This window comes from Balaenoptera musculus, chromosome 2 (assembly GCF_009873245.2).
Source record: "Balaenoptera musculus isolate JJ_BM4_2016_0621 chromosome 2, mBalMus1.pri.v3, whole genome shotgun sequence".
Classification (NCBI taxonomy): Eukaryota; Metazoa; Chordata; class Mammalia; order Artiodactyla; family Balaenopteridae; genus Balaenoptera; species Balaenoptera musculus.
This window is the reverse complement of record NC_045786.1, coordinates 164,613,928-164,635,569: the sequence shown is the minus strand read 5'-3', so window position 1 is coordinate 164,635,569 and position 21,642 is coordinate 164,613,928. Positions and strand designations below refer to the sequence as shown.

General features: G+C 55.1%; 1 protein-coding gene across 3 annotated transcripts in view; it reads left to right on the top strand.

Annotated features, from left to right (window-relative positions):
• Nucleotides 1–21,642, top strand: part of ITPK1 (inositol-tetrakisphosphate 1-kinase) — a 161,124-nt gene that overhangs the window by 22,852 nt on the left and 116,630 nt on the right. For 2 of the 3 annotated variants that reach the window (XM_036843563.1, XM_036843561.1), the window contains exon 2: nucleotides 17,683–17,707. The exons of the other annotated variant lie outside the window; for it this stretch is intronic. Coding sequence is in view for 1 of the 2 variants with exons in the window: in XM_036843561.1 (XP_036699456.1) it covers nucleotides 17,683–17,707 (25 nt within the window). In the remaining variant the exon portion in view is untranslated. The remainder of the gene's footprint in view (nucleotides 1–17,682; nucleotides 17,708–21,642) is intronic. 3 annotated transcript variants of the gene reach the window in all.

The following is a 21,642-nucleotide window of genomic DNA, read 5'->3' as shown; positions in this document are numbered from 1 at the left end:
CCACAACTACTGAAGCCCGCATGCCTAGAGCCCGTGCTCCGCAACAAGAGAAGCCACCACATTGAGAAGCCTGTGCACTGCAACGAAGAGTAGCCCCTGCTCACCGCAACTAGAGAAAGCCCGCACGCAGCAACAAAGACCCAATGCAGCCATAAATAAATAAATAAATAAATAAATTAAAAAAAAAAAAAAGAAGTAAAGAGAGTCCTGCTTTTATGAGCGTCATTTTGGGGGCACAGGTGGTGGCGAGTATGAAGAGGAGACAGCTGGGGGTGGGGAGCCCTGCCCTGTGGGGACAGGCTCGGAGGGGCAGATCAGGGGGTGTGTGGAACTCTCTGGGGTTTGTCCTCGTGCCTCTGTGGGCATCCGAATCCAGGATCTAATCACGGTGTTGTCAGGAAGACGTTTGGGAAGGCTGACCTCAGGTCGTCCTGCTCCAGAGGCTTTCAAACCAGAGGCTGAGTAGTTGAAAGAGACTCTACATACAGGGAAGTGTTATTTTTTTATTTTCAGAGAATATAAATGTATTGAAATAGACAATATAGTCACACGATTCAAATCAAAAGGCAAGAAAGGACTTAGATTGCAAAGGGTCTCATCCTAGCTGTGCCCCTTCACCCCTAGCTTCCCCCTTGGAATTGTTCCTAGTTTTTTATGCTTCCAGGATATTCTAGCAAATGCAAGCAAACACGTGTGCATACCTATATCCATATTTACATAAATACACACACACATACACACACACACATATGCATATTTATTTATTTGAAAGTCTTGTTTTTTTTTTTTTAAATTTAATTTAATTTTATTTATTTATGTCTGTGTTGGGTCTTCGTTTCTGCGCGAGGGCTTTCTCCAGTTGCGGCAAGCGGGGGCCACTCTTCATCGCGGTGCGCGGGCCTCTCACCACCGCGGCCTCTCTTATTGCAGAGCACGGGCTCCAGACGCACAGGCTCAGTAATTGTGGCTCACGGGCCTAGTTGCTCCACGGCATGTGGGATCTTCCCAGACCAGGGCTCGAACCCGTGTCCCCTGCATTGGCAGGCAGATTCTCAACCACTGCGCCACCAGGGAAGCCCAAGTCTTGTTGTTTTGAACCAACCCCATGTCCAGGAAGATCCAAATCCTTGTTCACAGATTTCTGTAGCTCAGGGTTCCTCAGCCTTGGTACGATTGACATTTCGGGCTGGATCCTTCTGCTTGTTAGGGACTGTCCTGTGGACTGTGGGATGTAGCAGCATCCCTGGCCTCCAGCCACTGGGTGCCACCCCTTCCCCCATTGTGACAACCAAAAATGTCTCCACTCATTGCCACATGTCCCCTGAGGCAAAATCGCTTCCAGTGAGAACCACCGCTAGGCTGGCTTTGTTGCCACCCAGCCACCAGGTGTGGGTGTGGCCTGCTCTGGTGGCCTCTCTGGTGGCTCACTGTCCTCACACATCCGTCGAGGCCCGCGTGGCAGTGTGCTTGTGGGCACGCCGTGTGGCTGGTTCTCTGGCCTGGGGGTCATGGCTCTCCTGTTCCCTTGTTGGAGACCCTGGACCTATCCCTTTATACTTCTCCAAACCTCGATTTTCTCATCTTTGAAATGGGGCTCTTATAGCCTTTCCCTTCCTTGGGTGCTGGTGCAGACTGGGGATGCCAGTGTGGTGCCCCCCACCTCCTGAGTTCCAGGCTCATCCTGGGTGTGACCTCCCTGTGACCTCAAGTCCCTCTCAGTTCTGGGCCTTGGTTCTTGTGTATAAAATGGGGGGACCCTAGGAGGCAGAGGGCCCAGAGCTAAAAGACATCCCCTGGGGAGAGAGGGGAATAGTGGAAGTCAGCCGCCCAGCCAGAGCCTGTGGCGTTTTAAAACCCAGAGTCCCGAAGAGGGTTGTGTGCCAAGGTTGGGGAGAGCCGGGCTGCGGGCTGAGGTCAGAGTGCACGCTGGCCTGGCAGCTCTGCCAGGAGGGGCACACTGAGGAGCTTGGAGCGGCCCCTTCTCCACCACCCCCCGAGCCCAACAAGCACTCAGGTGACAAGAGTGTGGAGTTTGGACTCAGGCCGAACTGGGTTTGCATCCCTGCTCCTCAGCCACTAGCCGAAGAGCTCGTGTAGCCTTTCTGAGGGTCAGGTTCCACGTCTGTAGAACCGGCAGTGCTGTTCTGAGGCTTCAGTGGGAGAGGGAGGCTTGTTGACTGGCTGCCCGGGCGTCATTCAGTCTTCAGCACGCTGTGAATTACACTCCATTGTCATGCCCAGTTTACAGATGGGAAAACTGAGGCACAGAGTAGAGCACCTGGGTGTAGGAGGCATACAGAGACTGAAGCTGTCCTTGTTATTATTAACTGGCTGCTCTTGGGATTTGAGTCTGAACATCAAAGACCCTAAAGATAGAGAAAAAAAGAAGAAAGACATGCCTCTTGCCTTCTTGGGGAAGGCCCTGAGCCAGATGTGGAGGGGAGCCGGGCTGGTTCTGGGCTGGGTTTCCTGGGCTGGTGCTTCCCCTGGGCAGCTGGGAGTGCTTCTCGGGGAGCAGTGGTGCCCCTGTTGGCTTCGTTATTTTTTGCCTGCAGGGGCCTGAATGATCTGTGCTGGTGGTAAAACATTCCTTGGGCTGACATTGTAATCACACTGCAAGGGACGCTTGAAATTATATTCGCATTTGGGAAACTAATTTTAAATAACGTTTTTCTTTCATAATTATATGCAATCAGCCAGCCAGTGTTATTGGGGGTTCTCTTTTTCCCTCAGCCGAGAGACCATCTGCTTTTCTCTTCCTGCCCCTCCTCCCAGCATGCAGTAGGCCACCTCCATGGGAGAGGGACCACCAGCCCTTGGCTGTCTGGAGGCCCAAATGAAACCTCTCTTTGGTGACTGATGGGGCAGCGGGAGATACGTGGAGGGTGGTGCAGGCTCTGGCTTGGGCGACTGGATGGGTGGGAGTGTTTGCTTTCCAGATTGAGGCCCAGGTTGGTGGAGAAGGTGATAGAATATGATGCATTGTTGTAGGATGTTGTAGGATTCTGTGGATGCAAGTGACAGAAAACCCAATTCAGATGAGCTTAAGCAAAAAGAAAATTTTTTGCTCAGGGATGCAAATGGTACAAAAACAGCCCCTCAGGGCCCCAGACATACCTCCTGCCCTTCTCGATCCTCACCATGGATCAGCCTCCATGATCTTTTCTGAGTTCTTCAGCTGCCCTAAACTCCTTCTACCTCAGGACCTTTGCACATGCTGTTCCTGCTGCTTTGCAGGCTCTTCCCCCCGCCACACATCTGGCTGCTCCTCAGCCTTTTGATCTCAGCACAGTCCCCCCTTCTCTGTCAGTCCCTCGAGTGTTCCTTTCAGAACATGTCACAGCTTGTTGTACTTACTTCAGTTGTTTGCTTGTTCACCCTCGCCTCTATGCTGTAAGCTCCTTGAGGACTGTGTGTGTCCACCATGCTGGCCATGTAGTAGGTGCTCAAGAAACAGGCATGAAATAAATGAATGAGTCAAAGAATGCCTTGGATGGAAAGCAAGCCATCAGGAGGAATCTGGTTTAAGAAAACCTTGGCCAAAAAAAAAAAAAAAGAAAAAAGACAGTCTCCTCTCCCCACCTCCTGCAAATTGGACCCATTCTTCTCTATCTTGAGTTCTTATCCTGGCAATTAAGGTCATTCCTGGAGAATTGTCCAGCAGGTTAACATCCTGACTCAGTGAAGTGGGCCCCCCGCTCCCCAACAAGGACTGGAACAGAGTGGGCTGTGTGCATTGTCCTTAGGTAAGGGGGCACCCAGCTCAGGAGAAGGCACTCTTTACTGGCCCTTCCAGTTGGGATTTATCTCCTTGGACTCCTCGGCCACCTTCTTCTTGGGCTGCCCTCTGTGTGAGGAAGAGGCTTCCAGTGCTGTGGATGGTGGGCAGGGGTGGTGATGTTCCAGCGTGGGCAGGTGGGGGAGGGCACGGAGCCAGGTGTGCTGGGGCAGATGGGGTGCGTGAGGAGGTGGGCACCTGCTGCAGAGGTCTTGAATGCTGGGGGGGGGGGTGGCGAGGGCAGCTGAAGGAGTGGGGGGCAGGGAGGGGATGAGTCACGTCTTAGATGTAGAGGGTCACAGGCTGGACCCCTGGGAGGTGGGCAGGGTCGGCAAGATGGTGGCCTATGGTCCTGGTGGCCCTCGGGACGGAGGCCTGTGTCTCTTGGGGCGGAGAGGCTGCCCTTTGCTGGCACTGAAGCGTTCTTCTCCTCTGGCTGGACTCGGGGCTTCCTCTTTTTGGTGTTTCTCACTTCTGCCCAGGGCACCGGTTCTTGGCTTCGGGTTGGCGGCTGCTGTGACACCCTGCGTGGGGCTCTCGGAGGGATTTCTCCGGCTGTTTGGGGCCTGTTGCCATGGCTCCCAGCTGCAGAGCCTGGCAGGGTGGGAGGCTGGGCAGGAAGGAGGTGGGGCACGTGCCTGCCTGCAGGGAGGAGGCTCTGGGGCTTCAGCTTTTGGTGGTGGTGCCCTCTGAGGCCCCGGGCTCGTTCTCTCCTCCTCGGGGGGCCCAGAGGGCCGATTGCTCCTTCTCCTTGGGGGTCAGAAACCTTTAGAGATGGGGAAGGCCTCCTAAGACGTTAGCCCCATCCCCTTCCCCATGTACCTGTCTCCCTTCTGTGACACGGGCAGCCAGCCTTGGCTTGAATCCATCCTACCACGAGGCGGTCACCACCTGCCTGGACAGCCTTGCTTGGGGAGCCGGCAGCCTCTTCTACAGTTGAGCCGAAATCTGCTTCCTTGTCCCTCTGCTTTGTAGGAAGGGTTCCTCCTGCTTGGAAAGTGTGGATTCCAGGTGACACAGTGGCCTGAAGGAGCTGTCAGCCCCTTGGAGAGGGGAAGACAGGCGTGCTGGCTCCCCTTCCCTCTGGGCCTTGGGTGACCCAGGCGTGTCCTGTCCCCACTGCACAGTGGTCTCGGGATGCCTGTGGCCAGTCACAGCTCCTCAGGAAGCCCCTTCTGGGCTGTTGACCCTCAGGCCTCCCAGGGGCCATGACACCCCTCCTCCAGGCTCCTGGGGGTCAGGGGTCTGAGGAAGGATTTCAGCCCAGACTTGGGGCAGTGGCTGGGCCGGGGGGAGGAGAGGCAGGTCTGTCCAGAACAATTCCTCCTCCAGAAATCCCAGAAGCTTCACCCTAGCAAACCTGGCTGGACCTGCACCCTCATAGATCACTGGACAAGGATGGTCTTTGCTGACAGACCAGACCTTAGACTGTGGTTCTGCTGTGGCTTGTTTGCTGTGAGTCTTTGGGTGAGTTCCTTTTCTTTTCTTTCCTTTTCTTTCTTTCTTTCTTTTTTTTCAATACATATGTATTTTTTCCATCTTTATTGAGGTATAGTTGACAAAATTGTAATATATTTAGAGTATATGATGTGATGATTCGATATTCCACATTGTGGAAGGATTAATTGAGTTAATTAACACATCTATCCCCTCACATATTTACTCCCCTTCCTTTTTTTGGTGAAAACAGTTAAGTTCTACTCTCAGCAAATTTCAGTTATATAATACAGTATTGTCAACTATAGTCACTGTATTATTCATTAGATCCTCAGACCATATTCTTCTGATAACTGAAAGTTTGTCCCTTTACCAACCTCTCCCCATTTCCTCCTGCCCCCAGCCCCATCCCCAGCCCCTGGAAACCACCATTCTGTTCTCTGTTTCTTTGAGTTTGATTTTTTTTTTTTTTTTTAAGATTCTGCTTAGGAGTGATACCATGGAGTATTTGTCCTTCGCTCTCTGGCTTTTCTCACTTAGCATAATGTTTGGGTGAGTTTCTTAACCTCTCTAAATGTCCTCTCTTGAAAAAATAGGACGGTCACACCCCCTAATGCAGCCTTTGAAATGAATGCTAAGTGGCCATTGTTGCACATCTCATAGGCCCCTCCTGGCCCCCGCCTCCTACCCCTGCCTCTTCCTCCATCCCCTTTTTCCCTGAGTGGGGAGTGAGGGGCCCAGGAATTACAGGTGTTGCCAATCATTTGTTTGGGTTGTATCCAGGCCTTTGGAACCTTCCCTGAAATTTGAGGGTCTCAGAGGCACCAGATGAAGCCACTGCTTGTTTCTAGAATTTGCTGCTTAGTGTATCTGAAGTGGGCAGGGGCCAGGGCCTGACATCCTGGGCCTGTAAATGGGGGCTCTGCAGGCCCTCTCTGGCCCCGGTGTGCCTAGGTGCTGGGCTCAGGCCCCAAACGCCTCAGTTTGGGGAGTGTCTCTTGCATCCACTTGGCAGCTTGGAGCCGTGGCCTTTGCTGGAGCCAGGTGGCCTTGGAGCGGAGGGTGGGGAGGCCTAGGTGGTCTGGGCATTTCTCATAGACCTTGAGGTGGACCCAAGGGTCAGGAATATCACCCCTTCCCCCAATTTACAACCAAGCCTTCCAGGCCTGGGGCCTTAGGTCTTCGCCACCCAGGCCCTGGGCGCCTCTTCCCATCAGGGACCCATGTCAGTGTTTGGTTATATCCATTGCCCCTTTGGAGTCCTGCGGGCACTGTGCGCGCTGAGCCCCAGCCTCCTCCTTGGTGACTGTTGAGATCCCCAACGAACCTCTGGACAAATCTTAATCTGCCACCAGCCCACACGTGGGCACTTTGAGGGAGTGTCTGAGATTCCGGGGGTGGCAGAGCTGCGAGAGCCTTGTTGTTGGGATAGACAGAATAATGCCCCCCTCCGCCCAGTTGTCCTCAGAACCTGTGAATATGGTCCCTTACGTAGCAAAGGGACTTTGCAGATGTGATTAAGGTCAAGGATCTTGAGATGGGAGACTATTCTGGATTATCTGGGAGGGCCCAGTGTCATCACAGGGGTCCTTATAAGAGGAGGGTCGGAGGGAGATGTGACAGTGGAAGCAGAGGTCAGAATGATGTGGCCACAAGCCAAGGAATGCAGGCAGCTTCTAGAACTGGAAACGGCAAAGGCATGATTTCTCCCCAGAGCCTCCAGAAGGAGCACAGCCCTGCTGACCCGTTTTAGACTCCTGACCTCCAGAGCTGCAAGAGAATACATTTGTGTTATTTTCCGCCCGACTTTGTAGTAATTTGTTACAACAGCAATAGGAAATGAATATACTGTTCTGATGCACTGCCTTTTTCAGAACCGGTCAGGAGGGACTAGATCAAGGTCAGAGCCAGGCTCTGACTCCCTGCCCTTAGTCACAGACCAATGGGTAAGGTTGTTACTTGACTCCCTGGGTCTGCCTTCCCACCCCCCCCCCCATCCTGCAAGTAGTTGGGGGTTGGGGAAGTATTTGAATAAGGTGCTTGTGGTTTAAGTTTTCAGAGATTGGGGTTGGGGCTAACCTCACCTTTGCTTTGATGTGACAGCAGCCTTGGTGCTGTGGCAGAGGGGCCCAGGGAACCCCAGTGCCCAGGGGCCCTGGCATTGCCCCAGCTGTAGCTGGTGCTTGGCAGCCTTCTCCCGGCACGCCTTGGCAGCCCCCCTCCTGGCCACCCCTGGGGCTCAGCTCAAGCAGCCGTCTTCAGAAACCTTCCTGTGCTCACCGCCATCCCCCAGGGGCTTGCTGTGTTCAAGGGCCCTTCCTGTGCTCACCGCCATCCCCCAGGGGCTTGCTGTGTTCAAGGGCCCCGTGGCCACCGGCACCTCTAGGCAGGGCTTGTGGCTTGGGGGTCCCTGTGTTCCCAGGCCAGCCAGAGCTGGATGGAGGGGCCAGCAAATGTCTGATGCCAGTCAGACAGGGAAGTCTGTGCTCCTGTGCTTGGAGTCCAGCACAGCGGCTGGGCAGAGCTTCCCCCCGCCCCCCAACCATGGTGGCTCAAAGAACCCTTCTCTTGGTCTTGGATTCCAGCCCTCGGGCAGGAGGGAGCTTTCAATTGTAAGGGAGTGCTAGCAGCAGGATCTGGGTGGATGGAGATATTTAATCTGCTCTGGAATGCAGCCTGTAAAAGAGTGTCAGCATCCCAGAAGCAGTCCTGGGACGCGCACTTGTGCAGTTACTTTGAGAGCGTGTGGTACCTTGAGGATAGGTGCTAAAAACAATTCAGAACTTCTTGGGCAGGCTTCTCCCTCCCCCACTGGGTCCAAAAGGCAGAAATATCAGCACAGGGATTCCTGTCTCCCTTCCTGCTGGAGCTTACCTTGTTCACTGGGCTGATGTTAAAGTGACTTCGCATTCCTGGGAATAAGAAACTGCTCTGAAGAGAACCGACTGAGTCATTAGCCCTGAGGCCGGCCGACTGACTGCTGGGGCTGGGGGTGGGGGAAAGCGCTGGAACCAGCCCTGCCTGATGCCCCTGTGGGTCTCCCGCTCCTAGGGCCCATCCTTAATTACGAGAAGGAAAAAATTTTAGCACCTGCAAGGGGGTAGTGAAAGACCTAAAAAGAATTTCAAGTAGAGAATTTTTATATTGAAAAGTGGAGGCGTTAAGGGAATTTCAACATTTATTTTCAGATGAAAAGTCAGGGCGATTTCTGATCTGAAATGTGACACTTTGGATGCAGCAGAACACATTCTTGGGTAATCTCCACCCCTGCCTCAGTTTCCCCACCCTGAAAGTTGAGGGGGTGGGGTTTTAAAGTGCCTCAGCCCCTGTGCCGCCATGTGCCTCCATAGCAAAGGCCTTTTGGCCCTGGTGGTTCTGTTTTCCTCCTGGAGATGCCGGGAAGGTGAGTCACTAGCTCTGCCTCTTGCCCACATCCTGGGTTCATGAGGAAAAGCCAATTCCAGGCACCCCATGGGCTCGTTCTAGGTCGGAAGGGACACGCTGACTCATGCCACGGCGGGGACCCTCTGGCCCACCTCCTGCAGGTGGGGCACCTAGTCAGGGGGAAGGTCTTCAGTTACCGGAGGTGGGGACTGTCCAATCAGGGGAAGGGTTTTACATTCCCCCTGACCTCCCACCTGCCCCCCCCCACCCCACCCCAAGAAAAAAAGACATGCTAGCTTCCAGTTTATCTGGTTCTTTCTTGGAGCTGTCCAAACAATTCAAATGTTTGCACTGGCTTTAAAATTCTCTTCGTATGTTGCCTTTGTATTGGGCCATTTCGCTTTCTGGCGCTGCTAAGAGAAGACAAATCCAAATTACGAAACCATCGACAAGTGAACCAGGCTGACAAGTGAACCAGGCTACCGAGGACGCTGACTGGCAGGGGCACTGAGGGATGAACTGGAGGCCGTCAGCCTCATTCAGGAAGTGCTTGCAGAGTACCTGCCAGGTGGGGGGTGTCGGTGGTGGGCACGGGGCACTGGAGTAAAGAACAAACTCTCAGACCTCAGGGGCTCACGGCCCAAAACTGAGCACAGAGCAGTCTTTTAAGTGTCCATGGCTGTGTGGCTAAAGAGCCATTATTTCTGCCCAGGGAAGGGGCAGGGAACAGCCTCTCGGCAAGCATGATGTTTGAGCTTCCCCTGATGGCTGAGCAGGAGTTTGCCGGAGGAGGAGGGGCATTCCAGCAGAGGGAACAGCTTGCGCAAAGGCACAGAGTTAGGTCAGGCCTGCGTGTTTTTGTAGCATAGGGTCTCTCTTGGGGGAGTTTGATGAAAGGAGGGACTTGCGCTACTCCCCCCACCCCCGATGCCTTGTGTGCTGCGCCTCCAAATGCCTTGTGCTAGGTACTGTGCTAGGAATTTGGGGTGTAGACAGAGGGCACAAGCCCCGTTTACTCAAGGAGCGTTGATCAGTCAGGTTAGGCCCAGTTAGGCTACAATAACAGGCATCCCTGAGAGGTTTGCAACAACAGGTTTATTTATAGCTCATTCAGAGTGCCCTCTGGGCCTGTGTGACTCTCCAGGGCTGGCGGCCTCCCTGGGGTGGCTCAGTGCTGGTCCTCTGCATCTCGGCATTTCTCATTCTCGGCACTGTGTTGCAGATCATTCTCTGTTTAAGGGCTGTTCTGTGCCTTGTAGGGCCTCTACCCTCTGGATGTCAGGAGCACTTCCCCAACGTGTGACGATCAAAAATGTCTTCGGATGTTGCTAAATGTCCCCTTGGGGCAAAATTGCCCCGGTTGAGAACCACTGCTAAGCTGAAGTTCCTCTTAATAGAGTTTTTTCTGGTTCCCAGCCTGGCTTCATAGCTGCCCAGCCATGTTTCTTTCCAGGAGTGGGTCTGGGATGGCTTTGGGGGCCGTCTGTGCCCCCGTGCTCCCACAGTTGCTGAGGACCAGGAGGACTGGCTGGAGAGCCGACCACTGGCCATCGGATGCTTCTACTCAGGAGTGACACGGGTCACTTCTGTGCACATTTCCTTGGCCAAAGCAAGCCACATGGCTGTGCCTAGCCTGGTGAGTGAGTGAGTGTGTGTGTGTGTGTGTGTGTGTGTGTGTGTGTATGTCCAGGGGAGTGCCCAGGAGGAGGAGAGCTGTCATATTGGTGGTCACCGTTAATGTCCACTTTACTAGCTCTTAGCCTAGCAGGGGTCAGCGGCACGGAGCCAGGCGTCCTTCACATCCATGCTCTGTGCTGGGGTGTGGGGTCTCTGAGGAGGACGGGAGCCAAGGAGGGCTCCTAAGGAGCTGTCCTCGAGCGTGGGTTAGGTCGTGATGCCGGTGTGGCATTGGGGCGGTGGGGACAGCGTGTCCCTCTGCGCACTTGGGTGAAAGGGAAGGCCCAGCCGCCTATTCGGGGAACCCTGAGTCCTCGGGAGACATTTCGAGGGCCCTGCCTTCTGCAGGCTGGGGAGAGGCGGGGGCAGGGGGTTTGCCTGCAGGCCTCGTGGTGCTAAAGGGCCTGTTATTCGGGGCTCCTGAAATCTGGTAATTACCAAGCTGTGCTACAAATGGCTGGGATGTGAATGTGCCTGGCTTTCCACTTATATAATTATACACTTCCCGTCTCTAAGGGGTTTTTAGCTCTGGTGCAGGTGCAGCTTCTTTCTCCCTGCCCGTTGGCGTGGGGGAAACCTGTGTTTCCGGGTTGATCCCCTCTGCTGTGAAATTGCTCCGAGGCAGCCTGGCCAGCCTCCCTCCCCAGCGGGGTTATCCTTCCTCTGCTGTGCGCTGTGGCCAGCCCTCTGCTGTGCCTGGGTGCGAGGCAGGTGGCTGTGGCTTTGCATATCGTGAGAAAGCAATTCTTTTTTTTTTTTTTTTAATTAATTAATTTATTTTTGGCTGCGTTTCATCTTCGTCACTGCGCGGGGGGGCTTTCCCTAGTTGCGGAGAGCGGGGGCTACTCCTCATTGCAGTGCGCGGGCTTCTCATTGCGGTGGCTTGTCTTGTTGCTGAGCATGGGCTCTAGGCGCGTGGGCTTCAGTAGTTGTGGCACGCGGGCTCAGTAGTTGTAGCGCACGGGCTTAGTTGCTCCGCGGCGTGTGGGATCTTCCCGGACCAGGGCTCGAACCCGTGTCCCCTGCATTGGCAGGCAGATTCTTAACCACTGCACTACCAGGGGAGTCCCTGGTAGTTTTTGATGTGGACCATTTTTGATGTGGACCATTTTTAAAGTCTTTTATTGAATTTGTTACAATATTGCTTCTGGGTTTTTTTATGTTTTGGTTTTCTGACCGCGAGGCATGTGGGATCTTAGCTCCCCAACCAGGGATCGAACCCCTACCGCCTGCATTGGAAGGCGAAGTCTTAACCACTGGACCACTAGGGAAGTCCCAAGAAAGCGATTCTTGATGAACCCAAGGGCCCCCTTTTTGGCAGACTTCACTCTTCTTTGGTCGCTGCTCTGCTCTCTCAGAGCACCTGGAATTCTCCCAGCTGTCACGGGACTTTTCTTTCCTTGTTGGTCAGAGGGTACCGCTGTCTCGGCCTAATCCCCTCTTCCCTGCTGACTCACCATTGCATGTGCTTCGCTTGCCCGCAGCCCTCGGTTCTCATACTTGCTCTGGAAGGTCTGGAAAGGTCAGACCCATTTAACAGATGTGAAAGCTGAGACCCGGGGCTGCTCAGCAACACGTCCTGTGCTTGCTGCTGGTTTTCGCAGGCCCCGCTCTGCTGTGAGGCAGGCCTCCTGGTGTCCCAAGGTGTACCTTGTTACCCTTCCTGATGCCACACCCAGCGGCTGAGCCTCAGGCCTTATGGTGGCCTCTGAGTGGTTTGGGCTGGTGCCTCTGGATGGTCCTGCCTCCCTGGCTTCTGGGACCTTGCTCTTTTCTAGTCCTCTTGCTTTTGGTCCTCTTCGCTGGACTCCTGTCCTGTATTGTCCCCCCTCTCTACGCCGTGTCATTTGGGGTAATTTTTGTCGTCTTCAGGAAGCGGGTGCTGCTCTTACTAAGCTCTGCTATATTAAGCAAGACAGTGGCCAGTGACAGAAACTCAAAATCCACAACTGAAAATCCGAAGAGGGCAGGCTCTAGGCCGGCTGGATTGGGGCCTTGCCCTCTGGCAAGGGAGTGCTGGCCTTTTCTCCTGGCGTAGCCTCCTTCTTGAGAGCCTGCCCACGGCGTCCTCTGACGTTTCCAGGACGTGCCCTTCGTGCTGCTGGCAGTGCCCCAGGACCCGTCCTGGAAAGGCCCCGGGCTGGTCTGGCTTGGGTCCCGCACTCATCCTGCAGCTAAGTGAGGTGCCAGGCCACGTGCCCACCCCCGGAGGGGCTGCAGCCCCTCAGTTTTCTGTTTGCCCACCAGAATCACATGGATAGAGGAGGGGCAGTTCTGAGAGGGCAGGAAGGCCGGGCAGAACAGAAGTAACAGGCCCCCAGCCCCAGCGTGGGCCCAGCAGTCCTGTGCGGTGGGGTCCAGGATTCTCCTCGCTTGACAGGTGAGGAAAGTGAGGCACGAGGTACAGTTGTGTCTGGTTCCGCGTTCTCCTCGTGGGGACGCCCCCCACCTCTTTCACGTCTGCCTGCCTCCCAGACAGGCCTGAACTGTTTGCTCAGCTCAGTGGGGGCTTCTGACCACCTCCTGGCACCACCGTGGTCAAAAAATGGAGAAGTTGCCATCTTCCTGCGACGCTCCCTCCCGGTGCTGGCGTGTGTTCTCAGCCTGCTGCACCCAGACTGTGAGCATCACAGCTGGCTCTGGTTCTTTCGTGACCTTTACTCCTGTCCCCAAGGCCTGGAGGGGCTGCCCCTGAACGGACAAGCCCCCGCCCCTTCCTGGGCATGTCTGGTCCTGCTGCTCCTCAAGCGGCAGGAGTTGCTCCTTGTGGACGAGCGGCTGTTCCACACCTGGCAGCTCCTGAGGACACCTGGGAGCTGCACGAGCCCCGAGTTCCTCTCAGACCCTGCCCTTTGCCTCCTGAATCAGAGGCTTTGGGACCGGACCTTGAATTTAGTATTTTTGACAAGTTCCAAGAGTCATTCTTAGTCATCTCTCCTGGCATTTGGAAGCCACTGGCCCATGGGGTGACATTCTGGGCCCCTGGGCTGTGCCCAGCCTGCATCTTCTATCCACTTCTCATGGCCCCCGCCTGCCCTCTCAGTGGGGCTTATGCTTCCACACTCCCAGATGACTTTTGGGAAGGGGGGGACACTCCTTGTGTTATTCCTCTTTAACTTCTTCTCCCCAGTGTCTGTCTGTAGTTGCCCTTCAGTTTTTGTTCGAATGGCAAATGCCGCCTCCTCCTTGAAGCCTTCTCTGATTGCTCTGTCTTCTCCCCTGAAAAGAGACGCCGTTTTGTAAGTATTTTAAATTCCCCAAGGGTATGCTCTCCTTGGTCGTCTGGAGAGGGAGGTCCCTTTTGCAAAATGGATCCTCCCTTATGGGATATCCAGCTTTTGGAAAAGCACGTTTATATTAAGAGTTGTGAGGTAGACCTCTGTCCAAAACTTATTAATCCAATATTTATCAAGGAAATGACCATTTTAGAGCCTGTATTTTCTTGAGGTGCAGGTTTTAAGTAAAATTCTTTAATTATTTAACTTTTATTGTTACTTTTTCTATAATTTTAGAAGTAGTATCTATGCTCATTGTCGAAAACTTAGAAACTACCAGAAAATGAAAAGAACCACACATCACTTTACTGCTGCAGCCACAGTTAACACTGCAGTGTGTTCCCTCCCCATCTGTTTCCCCGGTGCCCGAGTATTTAAATGGGCTTAGAATCCAAACTGGATGCTCTGATGCGTGACAGTCCAGTGGCCCCGGAAGGGGTGTCATGGCAGCTCCTCTCTGAGCAGCACAGGGGAGCTTTTCTAGATAAATCCTGAGCTCCTCTTCTTCACGTCACCAACTGGTCGATTGACCCATGCCTTCATCAGGCATCTACTTTATGCCAGACCCTGGGAATGCTGGCAACTGTTATTTTGTAAAAAATAAAAAAGTATAAATTTCCCTAGTTTTGGGGCATGCGTTAGAGGCACCTGGCACAAAATTCAAGAAATGCACGAGGGTGCACAGTGAAAAGGAAGTCTCCTCACATCACCTCCCAGCCACCTTTGCCCTTGCCCTTGACTAGAGGCTGGACCACAACTATTTTCTGGTAGTACTTTCAGATTCGTTCTGCATATATGCAAGCATGCCTTTTTTGTCCTGGATGTTGTGCTTAACCCAGATAACTGTCTGCGGCCCACAGGGTTTGCATGTTGCTTTCCCGTAGCAGTGTCTTGGAGATAGCGAATGCAGTATGGGGCCTGGAGCACTTCCTTGTTCTTTTAACTGCTGCATAGTATTCCTTTGACTGCATGTAGTTTGTTAGTGGCCCCTCTTGGGGGGTTTAGGCGCTGCCAGGCTTTTGCTGTCTCGGGCAGTGTGGCAGTTAACATCCGCAGCCTGAAACGCTTTGCCCGTTCAAGTGTGTCTGTGGGGTGAGGTCGAGGAGCTGGGGTTTTCAGGAGGAGCAGTTTACTCAGTTGACGACAGGTTTGGTTTCTCTTCCCTTCTCCCCCTCCCGTCTCCCTCCCTCCTTCGCCCCCTCCTCCCGCTTCTCCTTTGGTGTCATGATTCAATTTCTGAACTTTCTGGTTAGGGCTGGGTTTCAGGAGCCCACTGCTCGGGAAATGAACATTCTTGGTACCTTTGTTCTGCAGAAGTTTCAGGCGCAGAAGGGAGCCCCGGCAGGCTTATACCTTATTTTCCTGAGCGGGCGGTGATGGGGTGCGCGGCATCCCACCACCCTAGGGGACATGGTTTTCCACTTGCGTCCCTAGGCTCCATTACACCGAGGCCCTGGGGCATGGAGACCAGGCTTGCCCTCTTGGCACCTCCTGAGCCAGCTGCGCCATGACTGCGTGGTGTGGGGAGCCCAGCTGCAGAGCCAGCACCCACTCTCCTGAGGCAGCCGGGCCTCAGCTTGCCGGTCAGAGTAATGGGCAGTCACCGCGGAAGGTGCCGCGAGCGCTCAGTGGGCCTTAGCTGCTCTCACCACGAGGGTGTCTGGTGTACGTGTGGCCGGATGTGTGTGGAAAGGGGACCCGAGCCCTCTCTTTTCTGCCAGAGGCGCAGTTTATCCTGTTCTTGGTGCTCTGAGCTGCAGAGAAACTGCACTGGCTCCTGGGAGCTCAGCCCCACTTGAGGTTGTCAGTCTGTCCTCGAGACCACTTTTTTTGTTTCTTTTATTTCATGTGTCCCGTCTGTTTTCAAAGGGAGAGTCCTGTTTGTTTTTTAGGACAGGGGTAAGGAGGGTGGGAACTGTCTGGGCTGATGTCTGATGTGGATGGATTGGAAGTGACCGCAGCTGCCTTCCTAAGGACATGAGAGCCACGCGCCGGGATAATCTGGATGCCGAGAGAATTAACTCGGAGGGAGAAGCCAGGCCGGGCCCGGCGCCTGGCAGAAGCCCTCTCCACCTGGTGTGGGTCACGTACACACGGGCCTGTCTCCTGCAGGCCGTCTGTCTGTCCCCGAGACTCGTCACCTGAGGCTCCCCCCTCAGCTGTTGAAGATCCCCATCCAGGGCTGCGGATGGGGACGGGCAGGGTGAGGAGGCACGCTGAGCCCAACCTAGCCAGTCACAGTCACAGGCCAAGTGACTGTGGCAAGTTACTGTCACCGATGCTCCCTGGGGGCCAGGACGGTCTGGGAATGAGGCAGGGGCTCTGGGGTGTCCACAGGGCTCAGAAATGAATGGTGTGGGTTGTGAGCCGACGCCTGGATGTGACATGGGTTCCAAGTGACGCCGTCTGTCCCCCTGCCGTGGGCTCTGGTGGCCCAGGGCGGTGCTGTCGTGTCTAGCCCGTCCCCTCATGAAATCATGGAAGCAGATGCATATCGGCTGCCATTCCTTCCAGAACTGCAGAGAAAGCTGAGTGACGGCGAGGACCCTGAAAGCATCAACTACTGTGGTTTTCAGATTGGGTTCCTCGGGGCCCGGGGTCCTGGGAGGTGTTGGGTGTGGAGGGCCGGGCAGCCGGGCACGCCCTGCAGTGTAACCTGGTCACCCCCTGCTGCGTCTTGCTGTCTTACGTGGTGGCCTCCTTGTGAGTTTCCGCTCTGTGCCCCGGCGCTCGGAAGGTGCTGGGAAGTGCTCGTTGGAGGAGCTCAGTGACAGCCGTGAGGGTTGGCGGGCGTCACCCCCGCTGTGCCGTGTGAGGTGCCGCGCCTGCTCACCGTGGCCTGGAGGTTCCCCTGGGGCTTTGTGTCATCTCCTCCCTTAGGCTGTGAGCCTCCCGGGGGCCCGAACCATGGCTGTTTCATCTGTATTATCCCCCAAGGGCCAAGCCGGGCACAGGAACCGAGCTGCGGCTCCTGCATCTATGTTCAGGGGCGTCTGGATGCCAGGCGGGCGCACAGCGAACTTGCCCAGACCCTGCTCCAAGGAGGGATTGAGAGCGAGAGGGCCCCAGGCCCTGACCTCGCCTGATCACAGCCTCCTCTGAGCGTCTGTGGGGACTCAGCCTCTCTTCTCAGGAAAGCGCGCACGGCCCGGGCTGTTGGCGTGCTGTCTGCGGTCCACACGCGCTCCGCCCCCAGGGGACAGCCCGTCGGTGCTCCGGAACCACGGAGCGGTGCCCCAAGTTCACCCGGTGTGTGCAGGCCGGGAGAGGACATCATGAGTCAGGGAAGGCTTCCTGGGAGAGCGTCTGTCGGAGCCGAGTCCTGAAGGCTGGGGTGGAGGGTGGAGACCGAGGCTTGGAGATGCCACGCCGCCCTGCGTGTCCCGAACCGCTTGCAGTAAGGGCTGAGGGTAGGGGAGTCGGCAGGGAGCCTTTGTGTGCTCCTCTGGAGACGCGGACCCCAACCCAGGCTCCACGGGGTGGGGTGAGTGAGGGCACGCGTGTGGGAGCACGGCGGCCCTGGGATTGTGTGGGGAGACACGGGGAGGTCCAGGCCTGGAAGGATATTGGCGAGGACCGTGGTGGTTGAACCAGGCTCAGAGGGCGGGCAGGGTGTCAGTGGGGCAGAGATGGCCAGCAGCGGACGAGCAGCCGGGCAGGACTGAAGGGCCTGGGGCCTCTTGCACGTGGGAATGTGGATGGGCTGCGGTGGGATGGGCTGAGGCCGGCCTGAGGGACTGGGCCAAGGGGTCCGACCTGACCCGGGAGGGAGTGGGGTTGGGGGCTTGGGTTAAGGCCATCGGTGGTGGTGGGGTCTTGGGGTGGTCCAGGCTGGAGCTGCGCCCACGAAGCCTTGGCCCCGGGATTGGCGTACGGGACGGCTGGCCGTGAGCGGCCTCCAGCCAGCTTCCTCTGGGCACCCAGCCCTCTCTTTCAGCCGGAAGGTGGCTTTGAGGACTGGCTAGGAGTTCATAAACCTCCCCCTTGAAAACAAGGCCGTTCTGGGGACCATGGCCTGAGAGGTGCAGCTGCAGTCTCCTCGCTGCTCTGCCTCCAGCTGGCCGTAGTGAAGTTTCTGGAAGGATGCTTCCTGCCTGCTGGAGTAACCTGTGTCTTTGTTTTTCTCCACAGGAAGCGAGGGATAGAAGTCGTGCAGGTGAGTACAGACCACACCCTTGCCGTTGTTCAGCTGGGGGGGCCTTCAGCGTTCACTGTTCCTCCCTCCCTGAAGAGTCTGGGCGCTTGGCCTCTCCTTACGTGCTCTCGTTTTTAACTTCTCTCCCTGTGCAGTCGACACGATTGCCGCCCGGGCGGGACTGAGCTGGAGCTGGCGGTGTGTCGGGGTTGAGGAACTGCTCTGCTTTGCTGGTGCAGGAGTGGTGGCGCCCTTGGCGGGCATGGGGATGGGCAGGGTGAGGGGCGTAGCCACCCAGCCACTCGTCCTGCTTCCAGATGCTTGCCCGGCTCTGCTGCGGGAGCTGCAGCCCCCAGGGCCTCTGCTTCGGCTGTTAGAGCTCTGGGGAGGAGCCTTCTCCTGCACTGGACCATTCTTTTTTTTTTTTTTTTTTTAATTTATTTATTTATTTTTGGCTGTGTTGGGTCTTCATTTCTGTGCGAGGGCCTTCTCTAGTTGTGGCAAGCGGGGGCCACTCTTCATCGCGGTGCGCGGGCCTCTCACTATCGCGGCCTCTCCTGTTGGGAGCACAGGCTCCAGACACGCAGGCTCAGTAGCTGTGGCTCACGGGCCCAGTCACTCCGCGGCATGTGGGATCCTCCCAGACCAGGGCTCGAACCCGTGTCCCCTGCACTGGCAGGCAGACCCTCAACCACTGCGCCACCAGGGAAGCCCTTTTTTTTTTTTTTAAATGTGTAGTGATAGCAAGTTTTTAAAATTTATTTAATTTATTTATTTGGCTGTGTTGGGTCTTCATTTCTGTGCGAGGGCTTTCTCTAGTTGCAGAGAGCAGGGGCCACTCTTCATCGTGGTGCGCGGGCCTCTCACTGTCGTGGCCTCTCTTGTTGGGGAGCACAGGCTCCAGATGCGCAGGCTCAGTAGTTGTGGCTCACGGGCCCAGTTGCTCTGCAGCATGTGGGATCCTCCCAGACCAGGGCTCGAACCCGTGTCCCCTGCATTGGCAGGCAGATTCTCAACCACTGTGCCACCAGGGAGGCCCTATTTATTTATTTATTTATTTATTTATTTACTTATTATTATTTTTTTGCTGTGTCGGATCTTAGTTGTGACATGCGGGATCTTCCGTTGTGGTGCGCGAGCTCAGTAGTTGTGGTGCGAGGGCTTAGTTGTCCCGCAGCATGTGGGATCTTAGTTCCCCGACCAGGGATCGAACCTGCGTGCCCTGCATTGGAAGGTGGATTCTTTACCACTGGACCACCAGGGAAGTCTGGACCATTCTTGTATTATGGCTGACGTGGTATCATCTTCTCCACCGATGCTCCTCCCCCGGCCCCAGGGTTCGTCCCCCTCCCCCTCGTCACCCCTTTTCTGCTCTCAGTGGCCACATCTGATCTTCCCGATGTGCCCCTGGCCCCTGGAGTGTGGACTGAGTCAGTGGGGGGCTCCTGACCCCTGTGTTGCCTCACCCTGAGTTGGACTGGGGTCAGGAGCTCACTGGGGAAGGAAGGATGGTTGGAGAGAGGAGCTCTCCCGGGGGGTGGGGTGGGGCTTGCCCTGTGGGCTCAAAATAGATGACAGGCTCGGACCGCAGCAGTAATGCCAGGAGGTTGGATCTGCCTGAGAGTGGGGAGGGACGGGGGGTCACGCCAGGGGATCCCTCTGGCCAGCTGCACTTGTCCTGGCAGTGACGACTCACGGGGGATGGGAAGGGGGCCACTGCTCTCTGTGTCGGCATGAAGGTTCCCTCAGCTCTTCGTCAGGGGCAGGCTGTGACATTTGCTCCGGAGGTTTTGCCTGCTCCCTAGCAGGTAGCAGTGGGTCTTGGTGAGACCCGAGGGTGGCCTGGCTGTGCTTGCTGTCGCCCTCTCTGTCCCCGTCCAGGGTGAGTCTGCCTGTCTGTGCAGCTCGACTGGCAGCCCTTCTTCCAGCTGTAGCTGCAGAGAGGGTAACCCCGGCCGGGGCTACCTCAGGGCCGATGGGGAGCCTGGCCCTCCGATAGAATATCTGCGATAGGTTTTCATAAAAGCCTGCTGAGAAGCTTTCGGAGCCCTCCGTGTTAACTCCGGCCCCAGTCCCCCTCCCCACACCTAGCAGGTTCCGTGGGTGTTGGTCTCAAGCTGCTCTGCTTCTGGGACGAGGGTGGGGCTGGTTGGTGGGGTGAGGCTGGGCGCCTCTGTCTGGCTGCCAGAGTGGCCGGCTGCTGAGTTCTTCCTCCTGGCCTCGCTCTTCATAGCTTGTGGGTTGAACTTGTCACCCCAAGGCTGAGGTTTGTTTTGGGAGAGGAGGTAGTTTCTAGAAGCCTCTGAGCAGCTGTGTATTTTTCATCCTGCCTCTTCTTGGCTCTGCAGTTTCATGATCTGCACTGAACTTTTCTGTGGACCTCAGTTTCTCCATCCATCAAAAGGGGGAGGTCTGAAGCATACTAAAAAGTATGCTTTCAGTGCCATTTCTGATTGATTAGTAGTGGGTACCTGGAGGATTCTAAAATCCGTGAATGGCTGAGGACAGGGATTGATTGGTAATGCCTGCTAGGGGTCCAATAGTGGGCAGAGGAGGTGCAGTTGTATTTGTGTCATTCTGGAGCTAGGTGTCTCCTAGCTAGGTGTCATTCTGGAGCTTAGGTGTTTCCTGCTCCAGGATGCTTTGGCTTAGTTTTGTCTCTCAGTCCTTTTTAACGGTTACCTTGGAAGCCCCCAGATCCTTTGTAGATGCTCCTATACCCACCACCAAGGCCTAGACCCGTAGTTGGAGCGATCGTTGGAGGTTACTGTGTGAAGGGCCAAGTGCTTCCCTGAGGTTAGCTACAGCCTCCCATCAGGGTCCATGAGGAAATTTCTTTTGGGAACTGTTTTTAGAGGAAATGAATTCATGTGCTCACGAACAACCACTGCTTAAAAGGTGAAGAAATATGCTCTACCCCCAATACCTGATTTCTGTTCACACCAGATCCCGGACTATAGCACAGTGGGATGCCACCCCTCCCACGGCAGGGGAGAGGAGGGGGGACGAGGGGGGTGCCTTGGAGCTTCAGGATGTGAGGGACAACCGAGGGCTCAGTGTGTTCGCTTTACATGGCTTCCTGGGAAGATGAAAACCTTTAATCCACTTTGTGGGTGGAATGAGAAACTGAAGCCATTGTTTTAGAATGTACCAGGCAGAAGAAGAGTTATGAAATCTTTTTTGATGGGCCTACTGTTCATTTTGGTGATGACTTGAGGGAGGAAGTAGTGGCTGGGGACCAGTGTGAAGGCAGGCTGGAAGCTTTCCATGCCGACATCTAAAAATAAAACCCACCACGACACCTCTCTCTTCACCTCCTCCTGGCATCCCCGCGTGTTTGGAGAACTTGAAATTTCAAGACATAGAGAAAAGGCTCTTTGCAAAAATTGGAAACCAAGCCACTTGGCTGGTTTTTTTCAAAATCAGCTGAGCCTCTGTGCACCAGACCACAGGCTGGTGGGCCACTGGCTGCTGGAGATGGGAGTTTGCCAAGTCACTGGGTGGCAGTGACTGAAGAGGTTGAGAGTAAGCATGCCACCAGCCTCCACCCAGTATTTCCTGTGTCAGGTGCTCTGAAGGACATTGTCCCATTTTGTGCAGCCACCTGGTAATGTGAGTGGTGTTTTCACGTCCATTTTATAGATTAGGAAACAGGTTCAGAATGTTGTGACTTCCCTCAGGGAACTCAGCTGGTAAGCGGTCGAGTTGGATTTGAGTGCAGTTGGTTTGTCTGTAAAGCCCATGGTTTTTCTGATAACTCAGTCTCCCCTGCATGTTAATAGATGGCTCGGTTTAGTACATGCTTCCATACCTGTTATTACCTGGGCTTTGGCTACTATTTAAAAAAAGCGTGCTGGGACCTAGGGTCAGGAACCAAGACTGTAAAATGATGGTAAGACCTGCAGTGTTTGTCTTGGTCACGAGAGTTGTTCTTCCAGCTATTGAATGGCAGTAGT